Below are 21,712 nucleotides of genomic sequence, written 5' to 3'. Positions count from 1 at the left end.
CGGCTTGGCTGAAGATGAAATGGATGCATTTTTGTGCTTATACATTGTGAAGTAATTACGGAACTGCTGAAAGTCTTAAATCTTTCTTTTCTGCATTTTAGAAAGTTTTGATTTTTAAAATTTACATTTATACAATTTCTGAGATATCTTTTCATAGCATTCATGTCATTTCTTTGGGAGTTTAAGAAAACGAAGACCTAAACATGTATCCATGTGACTAGAGGTAACGCTCGAGAAGCAGTCTGGTTTTGGGTGGTTGGCTGCCGCCGCGGGCTGACCTCCAGTCCCTCTTGGAGCATGATGGCCACGGCTCCCTTCTGCTTACGGGGCTCTTCAGCACCCAAGGACAGGCACCCATTCCTGAGAGGGCGCCGGTGCCTTTTTTCTAACAGTTAATACCAAGTTGTTAAACGCTAAGACACAACCAAGAACCAGAAGTTAGGGGTCGCTTTACCCTTGAACACGAGGTAGCAAGGTTCCCTGTCACGCAAAGATTACCTTTCGAGAGCTGACTGTGCTTTGCCTCCCACAGTTCCGTGAGGAGCGAGCCTTCTGCCTGTAGGGCTTCGGGGTCCCCTTCCCGGAGCTGGGCCCATGCTCCCTCCTGGATCATAATCCGTCTTGTGGCAGTCCTGGGCAGGAGATGAGCTACATGCAGGAGCCAGGGGAGTGTTGGGATCCGTGTGCACGTTGGCGATAGGACCGGTAGCTTTTCCTGGATTGTGCAGGGAGGTAAAGCCCGGGGTGGATCCCGTGACTCCTGGAGCCGCACCCTGGCTCCGGCTCTCTCCAACACCCTCACTGCTGCTGCTGCCTCCACCGTGGGATCGAGTGGGATCGTTCCTTGTCTTGAGCTGTGTTCTCATCGGTCTTCTCTACACAGTGCCTCCTGTGTCGTTTTTGGTGCCCCTGAGATGCCAGTGCTGCCTCCATGAGGCTCCTCCGCTCTCCTGTAGGGAGCAGGGGGACTTATGGAAACGCACAAGGGAAGGAAGGGGCGAGTCGTGGGAGCCGTTTCCAGTCACGTGGTGCATGCGGGGGGCGCAGGGGCTCAGGGCTGCTTCCTGACACAGGCCATATGCACAGCCTAGGACTCGGATCCAGTGGATTCAGATTTAGGAAGATTCAACACTCACTTTGTACCAAACTCTTGCTAGGCATTATCCTAGCTACTGAAACATTCAAATCTGGGTCCATTATTTCTCTCCATGTGGGAGATTGTTAGCCACGACTTGGGCTTTAGTTATGATGCTTAGAGCGTGAGTCACAGGGTGGTTTGGTGCTGTTTTTACTAGATGTGTGCTGTGATACTCCCTGCTTTTAATAGCTGTAGCTGATGTTCTGAGATGTGCGTGAGAAGAGCTCACGTGGGTCTGTCAGCTAAGCAGCAGCATTCACGTGAACACCTGGAGAGTTCTGTGTGTGTGGTGGTAGGCCCGTCTCTAATGACGGACACACGGCGCGCACACTGTTCACTTGTGCTAAACAAAGGTAGGCGACACAGCAATAGGTCCAGGCTGTGCTCGTTGTGAGTCTGCGAGGTAACTTCACCAGTACCCAGCTAACAACAGCTTGGCGGTCTTGAAACCCCGAAAGCTCTCTTCACTTCTTTGGCATTTGTCTTCCTCCTCATACTTGAAAGTAAATTTCAGTAGCTTTCAGATTTTTTTCCGTGAAATGGGGCCTTCTAAGCCCAGCTGGGGAAGAGATCAGAAGAGTCAGGAAGTATCCAACATTTTATGTGCACGACTTCTTTTGAAAAGGAGTGGGTGAGAAGAAGGAGGGTGTCTGTGTCGCGAGTGTGTTGTGTGTGTGCGTGGGGGGCCTTTATCTGTGGCGGTGAGAGAGTGTTGTGTTTGTGGGAGGCTGTGGTCCACTTGGGGTGGTTTGCCCCAGCAGATGGGGCAGCCTCAGCCTCCCAGACAGCACACACTGTGTCACTTCACTTCTAATAAAAACGTTCCGTTCAAGAAAATACGGTTCTGTGTTGCGTGCCAAACACAAACAGAAATCTTGGAGGACCTGGGTAGTTCAGGGAATTAATCCCTTATGGAAAAGCCTTCCCTGACTAGAGATGGTGGAAAATAGAATTTAAGCCATAAAGGCCAGAGCAGAATGAGTTTGGTGTTAATGAGTTCCAAAAACATCCTAGAAAAGTCACAAAAACAAGTGTGCGTCTCCTGTCGCCGGAGTGAGGAAGCCTGGCCGCCTCGCCAGCCCCGACTTAGCGCTGTGCTGTGGGTCCATCACCCCGTGTGAGGCGGCTGGCCTGGACGGGGCCGAGGGGGCCTCTGCGATTCCTGTTGCTGGCTCCGGGTCTTCTGGAACCGTTGTGGCCCCCAGCAGTGGCCTGTTACAGGAAGCCACACGGACTGGCTGCCAGGGGGCACGGAACGCCCACGGATGTGTTCTGGAGCGTCTCGTCTCTGAGTGGCAAGGACAGTCGCTTCAGGCTTGCCGACAGTGAGTTGGTGCTGCGGCTGTTACTGTAGGCCGGTCGCGCTTCCCTGCGGTGGTCACGGACCGGGCTGTCCCATGCTGGGCAGTGGTTTTGGGGGGGGGGCAGGATATTACGACATGTTCTCGAGAGAAGTTGCATGAATTAATGACCACACGTATGTTTCCAGAATTTTGCGTAGCTGAAATGGTGTTGTCTTTGAGGGGGCTCCCGAGTAGTTGAGGCTGAAGGAGCTTTGCGGTACCCCAGAGGTACCCCAGTGGTTCTCCCCACTGTCTGGACACACTCCGTGCTGGTCATGTGCCCACGGCCCAGCCTGAGCCTCTTTGGGTGGATCGCACATCCAAGTCTTGTGACTGTAGACAGTTAGGGGAGGGGGTCTTCAAATCAAGGGCAGGCCTTAAAATCATTTTCAAGTATTTTTAGAAGGTTAAATTGTTTTAATACCATTAGGTCCACAAATTTTATTCATTTCTGTTCTTGACAGAACCCAGTATGGTATCACATTATCAATTCTTGGTGATTACATGTTGATGAATGAATATGATAATAATTATTCCAAGTTAGCTCTTAGTTAATTGTAAGATGCATACATACAAGGCATTTTGAAACACTCTTACATTTTTAAGCTATTTGGAAGTGGAACCATATATTTGCTGATAACTTTAATCATGAAAAGTAGCCTAGAAATGTATAGAATGGCACTTATTTAAAACTTACCGCCCAGTAAGCTGAAAAATTGTGACTTCTGAGTAATTCCAACATTTCTTTTTGGTGGGATCCAAGTTGAAATTTTTCTGTGTAAGGGAGGTGTGGTGATTTCCTTGGGCTTTTCTGTCACAGTCTTTTAAATGTGTCTGCGTCTGTGGCAAGCAGGCCTGCTGTGTCGTGGGTGGGGACGTCCACGTGACTGGGTGGGCGGCCGGAGCCCGCAGCCCGTGCCAGTGTGTCTGGCGTTTTGGCTAATGCGGCAGAACAGCTAAGGGACATGTAAAGGGCTCTTGACACCCGAGAATCCTATTCTAGGGGCCATCCCAATAGGGGACGTCTGCTGAGGGGAAACCAAGTCATCACTGCTGCCCCAGGAACGGGATTTCTGAATTTCTGGCTTGTGGAGGGAGGGTCCCTATCACTGCACGGAGTTTTCCCTTCTTTCTCGTCAAAGAGGCAGAGAGTGATAGAGGGACGGACACCTGTTAGGACATTTCATCCCTATTCCGGTTACGTCCAGCTCTTCCTTTATGCAAACTCAGGAACTCTCACGGGCCCCTTGCCTAGAACGCAAGCCTGTTCCCCGCCCTCCCCGTGGACTCGGCTTACACTGCAGAAAGGGAGAGTAGCCAGGGAGTCAGGGCTGGTAGGGCTGCCATTGGGGTGCGGTGGGTCTTCAAGGCCTGGAGACCTCGGAAACACATGGTTGTCCCTCGGGACACTGAGCAGGGAGGAAGCAGAGCCATCGAGGACCCACCTGCTGGCCAGTGTGGTGGTGAGAGGCGCACCGTGTGCCGAATCCTGAGGGATAAGATGCAGGAGCCCAGGTGAGGTCAACAGAGCCCTCAAGCCGTCACATGACAGAATTCCTACAGAAGAAAAGTTTCTCAAGCTCAGTGAACCACTGAGTATTCAATTCATTGTCTTTTTATGAGGAATCTTTAGAAATCTTGGGTCCGTTCTGACCGGGGAGCCTGGCTAACACAGTAAGCTGCTGTTTCGATGGTGTGTTGAGTGACTTCAGAGCATCCCATGTGGTTTAACTCACTTGCTGATCTTGGGAACCTGAAGGACAGTGAGAAAGAAGGTCCCCCTCCCTCGTCAGGAGCCTGTGCTGGGTACAGTTTTCCCGCCGACAGCGGGCACGGCAGACAGAACCCCACAGCACTCTCTCCGGTGTGCACCTCCAGGAATGAAGCTCCGTTCTGAACTCTGTAAGGACTGAGGTTTAGAAATTTGTGACGGTCCATAGCAGAACCGTACGAATGCCAGCATGAGGACACAAGGCAAGAACGGGGTCAGTTTCTGACCCAGTAACAGATCACAGAATCTGGATGATTTCCACCCTATTCTGAGCAGCCTGAAAGCTTCCTTGTTTCCTCTCACACGGGTACTAAGGGGAGCACTTAGAGATACTGGGTGAAATACGTGGCCTTCTTTCTTTATCTTGCCTCTAAGGCTTTGTGGTCCCCAGGTGAAGTATGTGTGAGTGCCACGGGGTTTGGGCTGGAGAGAGAGTAGAGTGTCTGAGACCGTCCGATGTGCGTGCGCATGTGCGTGCCAGAAGGAGGTGGAGAGGGGGACGAGCACATTGGGCTACTAGCTGCTCTGTGCACAACACACATGACGGGTAGAAAAATAATCTAGAGATTATAGTCACTTATTTATAAAATTCAGGTCATTGTTTCATGTTCACTCCCAAAGTAAAACAAATAAAAAGCTTGTAAAGTGACCCAGACTGATTTTTAATATTCTGCATTTTCATGTCCTCTGAGCGAGGGCGTTTGCCTGCAGCAACAGTCTCACTTAGTGTTTGTTGTGTCATCGGACGTCTGCATAGCGCTGGATGCTGTGGCTTGGAATTGGGGACGGCCCTGTGCCCTGCGCTGTCGGTTGGCCTGAGCTCCGAGTTTGGCGCTGGAGCTGGAGCACGATGCCGACGCCCGCGTGCACGTGATTTTACAACGGAAGCCTTCAGGAGAGTGACGACGTGCGCGGCCAGCAGCCCAGGGAGAGCCGCCCCGCCAGCGCGGGCGTCCCCTCCCCAGCAGTGATGCCGGCAGAGGGACACGCGCACCTCCCAGGCCGCCGGCTGCTGGCCGCTGCCTTGATGAGGTTCTGTGAGGGGCGCGGTTAGCGGGAGGTTTGCTGAAGTAGGAGGGGGAGTCTTGCCTCCTTAGAAATAGGCCTTCGTGGTGTAACCAAGGGGTGAGTCTTTTTGAGAGAATTCTTTTCCGTTTGGGATGACGCTTCGTTGGCACCCGAGAGAGAAGTGGCCAGTGATCCGCGGGAGTTCCCCTGGGAGGAGACGATCGGCCCGAGAGAAACTGAAGCCCTGCGGCTGTTTTCTCCTCGCCGCGGAGGCTGAGGTGGCGAGGGCTTGGCCTCCATGGTCTCCCGCGGTGTTGGGAGCCCCGTGGGCAGTGTGTGCTTGTCCTCCTCACTGTTCCCTGACCGTCTCACTCACGCGTGGTCGGCTCTGGCCCCGTGCTGGGAGGTAGCCGGGCCGGAGTTGGCACAGCCGTGCTCAAAGCTGCTTCTGTTTGCTTGTATTTTTACTGGCCTGTGGTCCCCGCTCGGAGTTAGCCTCTGAGGCTCTGTTTCCTCCCTGGCAGCGTGGAGCTGATGATAACAAACAAGATGGCGTCTCTGCCAAGTGCCCAGCGCTGCGGACTTGGGCTGAGGCCCCAGGACGCCGGCCAGTCCTGCTGCTCCCTGCAGGCTCCCTGCTCGGACAGTCCTGCTCACATGTAGGCACAGTGACCCTTGTAGCCGCCGGCAGCACCCTGGAGAGGACGCGCTGTGGCTGAGCGCGACAAGGACGTGCCTGGTCGTGGGCTGCTCTCTCTGGCTTCTGTGGGTTTGGCCGGGGCAGGGGTGCAGGGGGAGGGGGCCTGAGCTCCACGTCTTCCTTCTGTGTATCTGCCCCTGTGCCCTGGCCCAGCTCAGTGGCCGGGACTTGCCCTCCCTCCCTCCCACCTGGTTATTCATGCTGCTGGTTTCCTGGTTTCAGGGCACAGTGGTAGCAGGGATAGGCTGTGGGCGTTTTTGGAGCACAGTGTCCAGTCAGAGTGAGCTCGCTCTTCTCCAGCGGCCCACACGCTCCTCCCCAGAGGCAGCCCACCCCTGGCCAGCGGGCAGGTGTTGCTGTGTGAGTGGTTTTTGCCGAGGAGAAAGTTGAAAGACGTTCTCTACACCGAAGGGACACGTTTGCACTGTCTGATGCCTAGAGTCCGTTAATCTTTCCTTGGGTGCCCCGTGCCTTCGAGACAAGCAGTGTCCCATCCAGCCGAGCTGTTCTCTGTCCCTGTGAATGTGTTTGCACGTTCTCAGAGGATGGGGCTCCCGTGTGAGCGCGTGGGAGAGGCTGGGATGGAGGGAAGGGGCTGTTTGTGTGCGCACGGGCGGCTCTCACCCGCACCACGGATGGGGTGGCTTAACCAGACCCTGATTTCTCACAGTCCTGCAGGCTGTGGGCTGGTGTCAGGAGCTGGCATGGTGGGTCCGGATGAGGGCCCCCTTGCTGGGGGTGCGCTTCCCTGGTGCACACGTGCGGAGGCCCTGTGTCTCCCCCTCCTAGAAGGGCACTAATCGTATCCCAGGTTCTCCCCTCTGCACCTCACCTTCCTCACACTGGAAGTTAGGGGTTTGGGGGGGACACAGACATTCCTTCCATAGCATCTAGTCTGTTCCTGGAAGGGATTTGGGGTGTTGTGACTGATCTCTGCTATGGGTGCAGAAACGGGGTTCAGGCCTGAAAGTATTTGTGACTACTTGCCCCCCACACCTTTTGAGCAGACAGTAATCCTCCTGTTTTGTGGGATTTTCAGAGACGCTCGGTCAGGTGGGCGGGGTTCCGGGAGGGCTCAGCCCCAGGGATGCGTGGGGTCCAGTCAGCATTGATCCCGTGCTGATTCGGGGGAGGAGCATGCCGTCAGCCTGGGGGAGGAGGCGCCCCTTCTCCTGCAGACGAACTGGAGTTTGGTCCGGAAGAGGCCAGTTCATAATAGAAAATTGGCGTTGCGCTTTTGAAGAGACCGTCACTTGTTTTGTCTCAGTTGTGGCAGCTGTCTCACGATGGTCTCTAAGCAGCGGGAGCAGCTCCTGCCAGGGTCCCGCTGCTCTGGTTGGCGGCCTGGCCCTACCGTGTTCTTCCGCGTGTGCCTGCCCGGCAGCCTCTCTTGTGTGCTGGCTGCCCTCAGAGCCCGCCTGCACCTGACCAGCGCCAGCCCTGCACCTGTCAGGGCATCCAGGGAATGTACCACCCTGCCGGTGGAGGAACGGGCCAGGGAGGAGGCTGCCCTCACGGCCCGCCTAGAGGACCTGCGTGTGAGCAGCCGGCAGGGGTGAGGGAGAGGGAGGAGCTGGCACGATGTCCTCTGGAGGCAAAAGGTCTGAGCTCTGTCAACTGGAGTGGCCCAGGTGGCCTGGGCGTGGGTTATTGCACAGCACCGGAGCGTCTGAAGGTGGGAAGTCTGTTCCTGAGCTAGCACCCCAAAATCAGTGAGCCCCACTGTGTGACATCAACAGAAATGTGCTCTCTCACAGTCGGGAGGCCGGAAGTCCAAAATAGGGTTCCCGGGGCTGCGTTCCTTCTGGGGTTCTGGGGGGCATCCGCCTGCCTCTCCCGGCTCCTGGGGAGCTCCAAGCATCCCTCCACCCTCTCCTCTGTAGTCGCGAGGCAGCCTTCCCTTCCCATGTCTTGTCCAAATGTCCTTCTTCTTGGGAAGACAGTTGCCACTGGATCAGGACCCATCCGATTCCTGTGTGACTTCTGCTTAACTTAATCTCCTCCTTCCAGACCCTCGTTCCATATTTAGAGGTACTGGAGGTTAGGACGTAGACATCTGGGGGGACACAGTTGGGCCCATAGCTCCCCTCCTCGGGCCCACGTGCCACAGAGATGTGTGGTGAGCCCGAGCTCTGCACCCCGGGGCAAGCTGCGGTGAGGTGACATTGTGTGGGGCCTCGGGGAGATGCCTGCGCCTACCCCCCATCTCCCCATCGCCCTGCCCCCTGAGCTCACTGACGGTCCTTGGTTTGTGTGACATGAAGGGCCGTGTGGGGAGGGCCTCCTGATGCCTGCAGTCAGGCTGTGCCTTGAGACTGGGCGGTGGGGATGGGGTCGCCTCCGGAATGGATGTCTGGAGAGGGAAGAAGTGCCGTCCTGGCCAACAGGGGAGACGCTGTCACTCACTGGGCCTTCTCTGGCATGTGATTAATCTTGCTCAGCAGAGAAGTCCATTTCCGAACCTTTTTTCTCAGAGTAGAAGGAAAACACTGTGCTGATTGAGGCCACGGCCTCCTGTGTGCGGAACACGCAGGCGCCGTTAGCCGGCAGCTCACTGCAGATATCTGGCCGCGTGAACCGCGGGCCCGTGTGTGTTTACAGCCTGATGAACCGTTCAGGTTTACACACACATTCAGCGTTGCCCTTGGGGAGCGCCCTGCGGCGAGAGGGACCTCTCCCGGCCTTTCCCTCGAGGCCTGGGGGCTGCTCATCATTCTTACCAGGTGCGGCCCCATTTGCACAGGACCCTGAAGCCTGCGCCCTCTCAGTGCAGCCTCCGGCTCCCCCCGCCCCCCAGGCTGGGAGGACAGGGGTGCTGGCATTTGTAGGCCCCTAAGGTGCGGGCCCTTATGAGTGCGTCCTACTGAAGTGACCTCGAGGAAGGGGGCCTTGCCCCTCCCACACAGCGAACGCCATGAGAAGTTTTCTTGTTCTGTGCAGTGAGTTTTCTACGTGAAAGCAGTGACCCAAGCCGCGGGAGCACGGTCCCGGGACAGAGAGCGGAAGCGGCGTGCCCGCCCGTGGCTGGCCCTTCAGCTGCTTCTAGGCACGAAGTGTGCAGGTTGGCAGGCTGGCTGACCCCGGGCCACCTCTCCCGGCCCCAAGTGGGTGTGACCCACTCACATGTGTCATCGATACCGACCTTTCATTTTCCTCCTATTCGGTCTCACCCACTCCCCGCCCACCCCGTGTGCCCCTTCTAGAAGCCAAAGGCCTGGAACCCATGGGAAAAACTGGAGGTCTTTGAATTTGACTTTGCTGAATTATTGACCCTGCCCCAATCTACTGGAAGGTTTTAAAACACATGGTTAAGATTTGTTCCCAGGAATGCTGCTTTATCTGGAGTGATGGGGGATGAATACCAAGTATCTCCAGACTTCCGTTTCTGCTTTATTGTATTTTTAGGTTTTGTGTTGCTTTTTCCCCAGATTGTGTTTGAGGCTTGTGCTCCGATGCTGGAATGGGCTCAGAGCAGACAGCAGGAGCCGCTTGGATTGCTGCTGGTCACGCAGCGTCTTTATGTGCACAGGATCTGGACGGCGGCTCACAGGGCATTTCTCTGCGGCTCTGAGGGACGGCCCTGGAGGAGCGGCGGTCTGCGTCTGCCGATGATGGCTTTTTGTGCTCCGTCCTGACCGTGTACTCATGGCGACTTGGTTGGTGAACGCACTCACAGCGGAAGCTGGGAAACACATGAGTGTTCCCGTCAGAGGGATTAAAAGCTCCAGAGTGATAATTTGTGTTTGGCACTTGCTGGGCAAACTAAGGAGGAAGATTTTGGGCTGGTGGGCCTCCTGGCCGCGAGTGATTTGGGGCGTCCCTCTCTCAAGTCCTCATTTTTCTACTCCTTGAACTAACATCTAGATTTGAGAGAATTGACTTCATTGACTGAGTTCCCTTACCAAGCTGGATGCCCAGGGGGACGACAAAGGCAAGTGCGTGACCTTGTATTCCAGGGCACCGTGGAGGTCGTGGTGTCGCCTCTGCTCCTGGCCACACATGCATGTACTGCACACACACGTGTATCACACTGTGATCACAGGAGGGTTTTGGTTGGTTGGTTGTTCCCTCTGAGCGCATTCTCGGTTGGGTTCAGAGTTCTGTGTCTAAACCTTCCTGAAAAGCCCTTGGACTTCTTGCTTTTATTTTAGGCTTTCCACCAGTTTTGCATTATTTCAGTTGGGTATTAAATAGTTTCCAATTTGGCAGTGTATCGAGGAAAACCAGATGTGTGCCCTCAAAAAACACAGTGCTTTTAGACCCAGGATTCCCTTAGTAGGCCGCTTCAGGGTCATACCCTCTACCGTTTCTCCTTGTCTGGCAGTCACTGGCTCTGCCTCCAGTCGTGCAGGGAAATGCTGTGTGGGAAGCTGGGAAGGCAGCGGTGCACGCTCCCGGCCACAGGTGCCTCTCGTGCGGCCTTTGGGCCTGGACGGGGAGCGGGGCGCACGCCCAGGTCAGCCACAGGCTGGCGGCCTCCGGAGGTGATGCTGCTGGCTGCTGGCCTGGGAGCCCACCGCATTCCTGTTAGATTTTTCTGCATTCCAGAGCCTGTTGGGAAAAGGCTGCAAACATCAAATGAGTGGGAAGGAGCTGGAAGCCCATCCTCCGAGACTTCCTGCTCCTCCTAGAGCAGGGGGAGGCGGAGGTGCCGGCCTCCCGTCCTCCCAGCACAGCAAGAGTGGATTGTGCTCTTTCTGTGCCTGCTTCTGGGGCCACACCGATCCCTGTGACAGTGGCATGTGACCTCATTTTTGCGGCTCTGCCTTTCAGATTTGACATAAATAGGTTTTATTCTTCACCAGTTTAAAATTAAGTCCCAAATCTACATGTTGTGTCTCAGCCTCCTGTATATTTCAGGAGGCTGCTTGGTGCTTTCAGGTGCTTTCAGTCCGGAGCAGGCAGGCAAGATTCCTGTGCAACTGGTTTTTGTAGCGTTGTTTTTATTTTCCCCGTTTCATGTGTGTCACCCTTCTGGAACACGGCTGCGTCATGACGTCATGGTTCAAGTGGAGGTGCGTCTGTAGCTGGAAGGTCCCCTCCCTCCTGGCTTCCTTGTGAGCAGCTCGGGAGGCCGACCCCCCCACCCCCCGAGGCCCGTGGGGTGACACCTGCTGGGTCCTCGCCTCTCAGCCCATGGGTCTGTGCCTCTCTTTGTGCCCTGGTCACTGCCTGCTGTGTGCCAGTCTCATGCACCTGTCTCTGCCCTGACCGCAGCCTTCCGTGTCCTGCACCGAGCCCTGTGCTGGTGACATGATTCGTCCCTCCGTTGTCCAACGGCAAAGGTAGAGCAGAATGTGCCCCGCAGCTCGGCAGTGAGGGGTTTACTGCTCGCCCCACAGGGGCGCAGTATGGCACGGCCTCCGTTGTCATAACGTAGCACAGATTCCGAGCTTTCTGACCTTCTCATTCTTACGATGTGACCAGCTGTGTAGGCCGTATGAGGAGTGGCCTCACTGTGGCGCCGACAGGAAGCCGCTCACCCTCAGGAAACCGTAACGAGCCCTGTGTCAGGGGCGGTCCTGGCTCACCGCCAAAACCGGAGGAAGGCAGAGCTTCTCAGAAAACGCTTGTGTGATGGCACGGCCTTCATTACGAATAGTCGATGGTTTGACCTGCAGTCAGCGCACCAAGGGCTCTTGTACGGCGTGCCGTGCTGACAGAACCGTGACCGCCTCACGTCTTTGCTCCCGTGTTTCCAAACATCGCGTGGTTTTTACGCTCAGTCCAGGGTCCAGCAGAAGCCTACTAAGTGAGGCAGCCGCGGGCGCTGGTGGACTGTTCCAGCCCCTCCTTCCCCCTCTCCACCCACCGAGGGGCAAATTCCTGTGCGCTGAGAACCCCTTCCCTTCTGTCTTTTCCCCATCTGCTCTTTCCTCGCTGTCAGGGGCTGAGTTGGTGTACCGCGAGCGAGCGTCCCCTGGGAGCGCGCCCCGCGCTTGATTCTGCTCTGCTCTGCGGGGAGTGGGGCCGGGCTCGGCCCGAGGCTGCTGTCCCGCGGGTCGCGTGGGGGCCGGCTGCCTTCCTGTGCGTGGCACCAGGTCTTATCATATGACCATGAGAGGTCTGGTGGAGAGTAGGTCCAGGGAGTAATACAGGAGACTTCGGTTTTCGCCGGTTTTTCCACCTATTTTTTGAACGCTCAATTGCACGAATGGCTTATGATGGAAAAGGAGCTGTTGTTGTCGGGTCTGCCCTGGGGGAGCAAGAAGCCAGCTCCTTGGAAGGAAGCAGCTGAGGGAAGGTCACACACTCACGCTCTCACGGTCTGGAGGTCCACATCCCGCGTGGGCCTCTCAGGGCTCACGTCAGGCTATCACCGGGCCGGCTCCTCCCAGAGGCTCCAGGGGAGGGTTGTCTCCCGACCTCCCTGGCCTCCAGACCTGCCCCATTCTTGACTCTGGCCCGTCCTCCATCCTCCAATCCCACAGTTGGCCAGAGGGCTCTCCTCCTGTTGCATCTCTGCTCCTCCGCGTCTATGAAAGATTCTCTGCTTTTCAAGGTGCCCGTGTGACATTGGGTCCACCCGATACCCCAGGATGCTCCCTGTGTTGATACCCTTACCTTAGTCCCACCTGCAGAGTGCCTGTCGGGGATACACCCACAGGGCCCGGGGGTGACCTTGTGCACCTGTCTGGGGTGTCAGCCTTCCTAGCATGGCTAGCTGGTATTAGAATGTGAAACTCTGTAAGTGGTTTCTGAAGATGCAGAAAAAAAGTTGTTAAGAGCTTTCTATCTTTCATTCTAATAATTGGATTTATCGTTTGTTTTTTTCCCCACTGGTGGGTTCATTGTTAAAGAAATAGAACATTTGCTCATCGAAAACTACAGTGTTGTTTTAAAACCACAGACCGTATTTTTATACAGACTCTTGGTAATCTGTACCCAAGCCCGCCTTTCCCCCAGAGTGGACAGCCCCTTCTCTCTCTGAGTACCCCCACCCTCTTCCTGGCTCTGACCATTGGTGCGGGCGGCAGTTGAGCTGGTCAGGAAGCGTGAGCGTCGCTGCCCTGCTGGGGACCGCCAAGAAAAATCCAGAGGATGGTCCCATGGACATAGAATTTGAAGGGAGAGGGATACAACCCCAGGTACAAACCCCCCCAGTTCATGGCAACTCCCTCATGAATGCGAAGCCTTGGATGCCCTGACCACCCCCCACCTGCCTGACTGTTGGAGCACCAGGTGTGCTGAGTGCGAAGGGAGCCTGGGTCTGGGGGTGCTCTTGAGTGGGGAGGCTGTCCAGAGCCCAGCCCCGGGGTTCTCATCTGCCTCCTCCTCTCGGTCTCTGCCATCCTCTGGGGGTTCCCATCCAACCACCAGCGTCTCTGCCTTCCTGACGGCACTTCCTCGCTCTGAGCTGTTCCCCGTGCCACCTGGAGCCACGGGTCCCTAACTCTATGCGCGTTTCTGTGTTGCTTCATAACTGCGTTTGTCAGCTGTCAGAGGGCTTTGTCTCCCTGGCTCTCGAGCGCTCAGGGGGCTGCCCGGAAGAGCCGGTGAAGGTGTCTGGCATGTGGGTTGAGGATGTGATGCCATCTCCTGTTCCCCCGGGGTCTCCCCTTCCATGAACCTCAAACAGCAGTGATTTCTGGAAGGCCTTCGGGGCTTTGGTCTCTCGGTCCCACATCCCACCGTCTCCTTGCCAGCCTTCTCAGACACCCCTCGGCCACGTCCCTGAGCTTTACTCTTGGAGAACTTGAGCTGCTTGCTCTCTTTCTTATGTGGCTTGAAAGTCCGTCATTCTGTCCAGCGTGTGGCTGTTTGAGATGGTCACTTGCGGATGCAGCAGAATAGCTCGGTCACACCACACATGCGCACGCTTGCCAATCAGACGTTCTTTCAGAGTGATGCACGAGACAGGTGGACCCCACAGTGTGGAGGGTGGGCCTGGCCACCTCCCTGGGTTCGTGTGGCCACGGCAGAGTAGCACTGGCCCCTGGCTGAGCGCGGCTGTCGGTGCTGACCGTGGTCTGCTCTGTCTCTCCAGGTGCTGCAGGGCGCCCAGCTGATAGCCGTGGCCTCTTCCGACCCTGCTGCTGCGGGTGTAGACGGCTCGCCTCTCCAGGGCAGTGACATCCAGGTCCAGTACGTCCAGCTGGCTCCAGTGACTGACCATACCACTGCGGCTCAGGTGGGTCCCCCCTTCTGGAAGCGGACGCCCCGTCTGTGGACAGGTCCTGGGGCTTCTGCAGGCGTGAAGACAGCCTGGGTGATTCTACTTCTGAGATTCTCCTGTGCGGAGGGTAAACGGTTGTTGAAAGGCGCGTGGTGTGGACGGAGGCACTCATTTTTTGTAATGCCCGACGACTTGAAGGTGAAGAGTTAGGTCCTGGCCCAGATGCCAGTGTTAAGCCATTCTTGAGATATCCTGTGTCTTGTTTTCTCTATAAATTCAGAGGCAAGAATCAAGTTGTCTGCCTTCCCCACAGAGCCAGCTCCTGGGGACTGAGGAACGAGAGGGTCCCTATTTACCTGAGACCTCACTGCCCCTGTGAGCACAGCAGGGCCCAGCCCAGGGGTTGGCATGCCTGCAGACAACGGCCCCTGCTTTTGTAGCCCCAGCCCTTGGCCTTGACCCTTTTCCCATGGGCAAGTTGTGGGTCCTTGCCCCGGCTGGCTCCTCTCCTCTGTGGGGGAAATGCAGGATGGCCCTGGCCAGCTGTGGCGCTTCCCTGGGTCCTGAGCGCCCTATCTGGCCTGGTTGGGAGCCTTTTGCAGCATGCCTCCTGCGTGGCAGTCCAGAGGCCTTGCTGGGCACGGCACGTGCATAGGGCCTGGTGTTCCCTCTACTCGGTGTATGAGCCTCAGCTGCCCCCTGCCCGCCACAGCCTTGTCATCTGGTTTTGCTGACTGTGGCTCTCGTCCCCACTTCCCGTCCTCCATGCTTTCCCCCGAACACGGGAAAACGCGGTGCTCACTCCCTGGGCGCCTCCTGAAGCATCAGATGAGGCAGCTCCGTGTGGGGTATACGATGCATTTGTGGAGCTGGCCCTCGGTGAGTGCATTTGGCCAGACGAGTGGCGTGGCCTCCCCTCAGCGTCCCCCGGACCCCCCATGCTAGTGTGAAGAGCCGGCTGGAGGCCTTTAGGGGACAGCGTGCTTTCGGTGTAGTCGGCTGATTGGAGAACAGCGGGGCCTCTTTCTCTAAGAGTCACATGGGATGGGTCCTGAAAGCGTGGGGGTCGTCAGTGGCACAGAACACAGGCTGCGGGTGGGGGGAGCCACAGATGTGCTCTTTCCCTGTGTTCTCGAAGCTTGGGGGTGGTGCTTGAAGTCGCTGACCTTCCTGCTGAGACTGGGCCGAGAGGCATGCTGACGTAGGGGCACTTGGCTGCTCCGACCACGGCCAGTCGGCTCCTGCCTGCCTTCTCGGACGCTCTGCTGTCCTCTGGGCCCACCCCTCTCCTCTCTGCATCCGGTACCGAGAAGCCACATGTATCTCAATGCCCCTGGCTTCTGATACTCAGAACAGAAGCCCCACGTTTCTCTGCTCGGCCACCATACAGGGTGTCTGTGTGCGCCTAGTGCTCAGGAGAGGAGGAAATTCTCCTTTGCTTTGCTTGCTGATGAGGTGGCTCTGAGGAACGGAACGGAGCTCAGTGTAGCCAACAGGGGTGCCTGTGACCAGGTGGCTGGCTGGCTGAGCTCAGCGGTCCCGTGAGGACTTAAATTCCTAATCTCCTAATTCATAGTGAGGCCCCCGTGGGCAAACGTGTTTCCTGGAGAAGGCACTGCCTCTCTGTTCCCCGAGACTCCTCTGGCCCCTCCACGTGAGTGGCCACGACAGCCCGGGCCCTTGTGGGTCCGCCTCCTGTGTGGCTTTTGTGTGGTGGTGGCACCCCAGAGGCCTACTGCACCCTGGAGATGAGCTGAGAAGGGTTGAGTGTGACCAGGAGCCGACAGTACTGGGGGACCGAGGTGGACGTCTCTTTGGCTGCCTTATTTGGTGTGGTTTGAGCATGAACCTATCCTGGACGTCAGGCCCCGGCGGGCCCCCCTCCTCCCACGCTGGGTAGCTTGCGTCTGATGCCCTGCATGGTCCTAGGTGGGGTCATTGCACTCGGGCAGCTTTCTTCCCTGCTGGCCAGCAGGCGTGGAAGGGTCCCACAGTGTGTGCTGCAGACCTGGGGTGCTGTGTGGCAGGCCGTCTTCCTGGACCATGAGTTCGTGGTCATTCTGCAGATTTCAGAATTGAGGAAGGCCATGTCCATTTTAGCTCTTGGCCTCCTTGTCTTCCTGTTCGCATTCTTTGTCTTGATTCCTGCCTGGCAGGTTCTTGAGACCCACTTAATGAGTATGTGTAGGAACAGGCCAGAGAATGAGATGTGCACCCACGGGGGTGTTTTCCCCACTGGGCCTGGACTCGAACAGTCAGCAGGTGAGACAGCAGCAGGGCAGTCCGGGGCATGGCTCACCGTACGTGTCCCTGGGGCCCACTCCTGCCATCTCATTCTTGGGGGCTCGCTCTCCTGTGGCCCCGCTGCTGCCTCCCGTAGACGGGGCCATGTCTCTAGAAGGAAGGGTTCCTGACTGTTTATCAGCACGAAGGCCCGGTGCTCTTACTGGATTTACTTTGAGTCGGCTGGTCAGAACAGGGTCACGTACCTAAATTCCTTCCTGGAGATGCCTGTGTGTGGCTGATGAGACTATCCCAGGAGCCCCCATGGGGCTGGAGGAGCCGTCTGGCTTGTCGTGGGCAGGAAGCCAGGGAGCTGGCCCCGTGTGATGGGCACTGCCCCAGTGACCACCTGCATAGGCGGGTGCCCGAGTGCCGAACTCCATGGCTGCCCGGGGCTGCTGGCTGTCTCCGGTTCCCTCAAACATCTGGAACTTCCTGAGTCATCTAGTTCGAGCCCTTTCTCTCTATTTCCTGCCTGAGACACAGGTCTGGCTGCTGCATTTTTGAGGACGGAGGAGAATGGAGGGGGTCCTCATCAGAGTGTGGGTCTCCCTGAGCCCCCCAGGTGGGCACCCCCCTCATCTGTGTTCCTTCTCCTGTGTGCCTGAGTCCGAAGCTGCCTTTCCAGGTCATCAAGGGGAGGCACTCCCCGTCCCAGATGGGGCCTCTCTACCCAGCCTGTAACCCCCTGCTCCCTCCGCCTCCAGCACAACCTGCCTGACTCCGCTTCCCCTTGCCTGGAGATGTGTGGGGGCCCTCCTGGGTCTGTGTCCCGGCTTCATCCCCTCTCCTTACTCCTGCCTGGGCTGCTGTCCAGGCTCTGCAGGCAGTGTGGGTGATGGCTGTGCTAAGTGCGGAACCCGCAGGGCCCCTCGTACCCTCAGGAAGGCCTGTGTGCGGTGTCCTCTGCTGCCTGCATTTCACAAGCTCGGCCTTCAGCTGCAGTTAGAGCTGCCACACCAGCCCCAGCCTCGGGGTTTCTGCTGCCCGCGTCCCTGGCGAATCTGCCCTCGGGGCTTCTGCCGCCCGCGTCCCTGGCGAATCTGCCCTCGGGGCTTCTGCCGCCCGCGTCCCTGGCGAATCTGCCCTCGGGGCTTCTGCCGCCCGCGTCCCTGGCGAATCTGCCCTCGGGGTTTCTGCCGCCCGCGTCCCTGGCGCTCTGCCCTCGGGGCTTCTGCTGCCCGCATCCCTGGCGCTCTGCTTCTCCTGCCTCCATGTCCTCATGCCCAGCCTCTCTGACAGCGTCTCCTTCCACGGCAGCAAATGCCCACCTCTGAGGGTCTCGTCTTTGTGACATTGCCTTTGACGGACAGCTTGGGGGGCCTAAAGAACCACGCCCTGTTAATCTCTATTTGGGGGCTTATTCTGGTCTTCGAGGTGGATGGTCGGTGGCTTATTCCAAATTGTGTTTTTCCCTTTCTCTTCAACCTGTAAATATACATTTGAAGTCCTTTTAATATTTGTAGCTCATTGATTAGAACTTCTTTCATTAAGGAGAAAAATAACTGTCCTTAAAATGGTTTTTTGCAGTACAGGGGAACCGTTTTTATAAGAAGGCAAAATGGTGACTGAGATTCTAGGTACATCGGATGGTTTAACCACTCGGAAGGCGTTCCCCAGCAATGAGCAGGGGTGGGACTGGGAAACAGGCTTCGGCGAGCCCCAGAGCGTGTGCGGGAGGGTCGGTGGATGGCGTGGGCAAACGGAAGGTTCTGAAAAGAGGGACCGTGGCCCCGGGAGAGTCCTCTCCCAAAGCAGGGGCGAACCTTGGCCCCTTCCAGCTCTGCTCTGTATGTTTCTTTCAACCACAAATGCTGTTGGTGTTTTATGACCTGCAAGTGGCCTGGACTGCGTGGTGGGTACTCTTATAGAAAGCCCTCCTCTCTCCCCTCTTGCAGACGGCTGAGACCCTGCAGCCCACCCTGCAGCCTGAAATGCAGCTTGAGCATGGAGCCATCCAGATCCAGTAGGCGGGACGGGCTGCCTACCCACGACAGGACCTAAGAGCGGGGCCGTGCTCAGTGCCGGCTCCAGCCAGCTGCCCCGTTCTCCACGCGCCCTGGCCCCACGGCTTTGCACGGAGGGGACTGCACGTGCTTTGTCCAAGTGCGTCTGAAGCCTCACCCACGGGGCGAGTGTCCCGTCAACAAAAACGTGACAGTCACAGCCGCCGCCCCTGCCAGAAGACCCTTCCTTTGAGTCCCACTGTTGGTGTCCAGAGAAAGTGGGGAAGCACAGTGTGGATCGCATTAAGTACGTGCGGAAAATCAAGAACTACAATATTTTTCTCTGTTCAAACAGCTTTTTTTAATTTGCTATGGTGTTTATAACAAAACAGAAAATTGAAAAAAAAAAGTGGAGTAGCCGAAGCCTTTTGCTGTGTGCTCTGTTCCGTGTCATGAAAATAGGTATTTGCAGAGACAACTAACGATTTTGATGGAAATATTGCTTACCTACTTTTCTAGGGGGAAATGCTCTCAACACTGTTAATTATGCATTTCTAATGAAATAAAATGTATTTATGACCACAGCAGCTTTGTGTCATTTCCCGGAAGAGATGGTTCGCCCCGAGGCCGGCCTCCCTCCTGGTGGCTGCTTGGGAGTCGTGCCACGGGCCCTATCTGCTGGCTGACGGTAGCTGTGGGGTGTTTTCCAAAGGAAGTCTGTGGCTGTGTCTTCCGGTCCCGTGGCGCAGGACTGGGAATGGCTCCCCCGGACGCCGAGCGCTGTCCCACGGGCGCCCTCTCAGATGCGGGCAGCCCTTGAGAGAGTGGGAGCCTGTCTCAGTGACGCGGGAGCTCCTGCGCACAGACCTCGAATGACACAGGCCTTTCCCAGCTCCATGGTCACAGCTCGGGGGTTCCTCAGGGAAAGTCACATCCAAAGAAATACGCCGTGTCGTGTAAAATTTTAGAAAGAAAGGTAGTTCCACACCGACATGCCCCCAGCAGTGCCTGGCCTCCCCCGTCCGCTCTGTTCTGGTAGTTACGTTGGGGGGTCTGGGAGATTCCCACCACAAAATCGTATTCACTGACTTAGACTGTGACCGCTCAATGCTTTTTCCGGAAAGGATTCAAAGTTGCTGTCCCAAATAGTCGCCCCTATCCCATGCCATGCTGTAGGGGGTTACCGGGCTGGGTGGTTTACACTGGGGTGGGCGCACTGAGGGGGACGGCGGGCTGGCGCAGCAGCTCCTGAGAATGGGATGGCGCCTCTGCATCCTGTGCCTCTGTCTACCCTCCAGGGGAAGGGGCTGTTCTCCTGTAGATGGAAATCTCTGGAATCCCAGAAGGAGAGAAGAGAAGAAAGATCACGTTTAAGGGATTCCAGAAACAGAACAGATCCCAAGTAGAAAGAAAAATAAAATCACGCCTGAACTCCCCCCCCCCGCCCTGCCCCCCACACAAGCACTCAGAGCAAGGCTAATTCTGAAAGCATTCAGAGAGAAAGGACAGCCCCCGGGCAGGGGATGGACCGTAGCGGGAGCACGGCCAAATGCTCTGCGACCTCCGGAGTCCGAAGCACAGGCTTGTGCCGACAAGTGCCAACAGAACACTGAAGAGAAGGATGACATTTTCAGCTCCTACTCGAATGCTCAGAAAAACTGAATGTAGTTTGGGAATACTTGGGACACTTACCATCGACCCTAGCGCTTCCGCCCCTACGTGTAAGGTATACATACACCCAAGGTCGTTGAAAGCACGTGTCCACACATAAACCTGTACACAAGTGGGCATTGTGGCGTTACTCGTATTAGCCAAGAAGTGGAGACTACCAAGTGTCTGTCACAGATGAATGGGTACACCAGATGTGATCTCGGCCATCAGAAGGAGTGCGGCGCCAAGACAGGCTGCAGCCCCGACGAGCCTCACAAGCTTCGTGCTGAGCGAGAGGCTGTGTACTCGACAGTCCTGTTTCTAGAAAATGCTGGAATAGGCCAGTCCACAGAGGCGGCGAGCAGAAGCAGACCAGGGGTGCAGGGGCGAGGTGAGGAGAAGTGGGGAGTGACTGCTCGTGGGGCGGGGCCAGAATGTTTTGGAATTAAATGATGACGTTGGCCCAGCTCTATGAATACACTAAAAGTCGTTGAAATAGACGCTTCGTAAAAGGGTGGATTTTTCAGCATATGAATTCCATCTCAAGGTTATTAAAAAAAGTAAACGATGACACTTCAAACACATTATATAGACAAAATGAGGGTGTCACCTGCAGGTGATCCGTCTCGTAAAGGAAATTGTGAGGAATTTTCTTCAAGAGCCGGAGTATGGATCAGGGAGGAGGTTTTAAAGGGAGGAGGATGGGTGGACAAATAAAATAATAAACAGGTATGTCTAAGGCTGTGCCTAAAACTGTCTCACGTTGAAATTTTCAAATACAGTAAGATGTTGGAAAAAATTACTTCGTCAGTTGGGACCAGCAGGAAGGAGCTAAATTGTTTTAAAGCCCCTTTTTATTGCCCTGGAGAAAGGGGATCAGGACACTGTACAATTTCAAGACGTCAGGTTTACTATCCTTGACAAGCGTTTAAGAAATGCGGTATATAGAAATCGTTAAGGTGGCGGATATGTGAACAGCGTGATGGAGGAGCTGGGCCTAACTGACATGCATGCAGGAGGCCGCCGCGTCCAGCAGTCACAGAGCGCCCAGTCGTCCCATGTGCTCTCTGGAATGTTATCAAAGTTGGCCTCGGGCCAGATCATAAAGAAGGTCTCCACAGACATCAAAGGACTGAGATCAGCAGACTGCACTCTTTGACCAAGTGGGATTAAGTTAAAAATTAATGAGAAAAAATGAGTATGTTTGCAAATATTTGCAGATTAAGTAATGTACTTTTAAAAAACCCATGGGTCAAATAAAATGCCAAAATGGAAAGGTATCTTTAATTACCCATCAACTATGACGGATCGACATATCAGAACTTGTGGAATACATCGAAAGCTGTGCTTAGAAAAAATTTGTTTCCTTCGGATATATTCCCAGGTGTGGGACCGGTGGGTCATTTGATAATTTTATTTTTTATTTTTTGAGGATCTTCCATTTTGTTTTCCTTAGTGGCTGCACCAGCTTACAGTCCCGCCAGCAGTACACAAGCTTCCCTTTTCTCCATCCTCAAGAGTCGGACGCTTAACCGACTGAGCCACCCAGGGGCCCCTCATTGTGGTTTTGGTTTGATTTCTCTGATGATTAGTGACGTCAAGCACCTTTTCATGGGCCTGTTGGCCTTTCATAGATCTTCTTTGGAGATATGTTTAATCAGGTTCTTTGCCTATTTTTTAGTTGGGTTATTTGTTTTTTTGCTGTTGAGTTGTAGGAGTTCTTTATGCATTTTGGATATTAATCTCTCATCAGATAG

General features: G+C 55.6%; 1 protein-coding gene across 10 annotated transcripts in view; it reads left to right on the top strand.

Moving 5' to 3' along the window:
- Window positions 1-21,712, top strand: part of BANP (BTG3 associated nuclear protein) — a 129,940-nt gene that overhangs the window by 90,727 nt on the left and 17,501 nt on the right. For 9 of the 10 annotated variants that reach the window (XM_026494625.4, XM_057314077.1, XM_057314078.1 and 6 more), the window contains 2 exons: window positions 13,948-14,091; window positions 18,258-18,889. In XM_026494625.4, coding sequence (XP_026350410.2) covers window positions 13,948-14,091; window positions 18,258-18,329 — 216 coding nt within the window. In that variant the 3' untranslated portion in view covers window positions 18,330-18,889. Of the gene's footprint in view, window positions 1-13,947; window positions 14,092-18,257; window positions 18,890-21,712 lie in introns of those variants that run through there. The other variant, XM_057314076.1, reaches the window with a different exon arrangement.

The sequence above is a fragment of the Ursus arctos genome, unplaced genomic scaffold (genome assembly GCF_023065955.2).
Source record: "Ursus arctos isolate Adak ecotype North America unplaced genomic scaffold, UrsArc2.0 scaffold_19, whole genome shotgun sequence".
In the NCBI taxonomy this organism is placed as follows: Eukaryota; Metazoa; Chordata; class Mammalia; order Carnivora; family Ursidae; genus Ursus; species Ursus arctos.
This window is presented reverse-complemented; position numbering and strand designations above follow the sequence as displayed.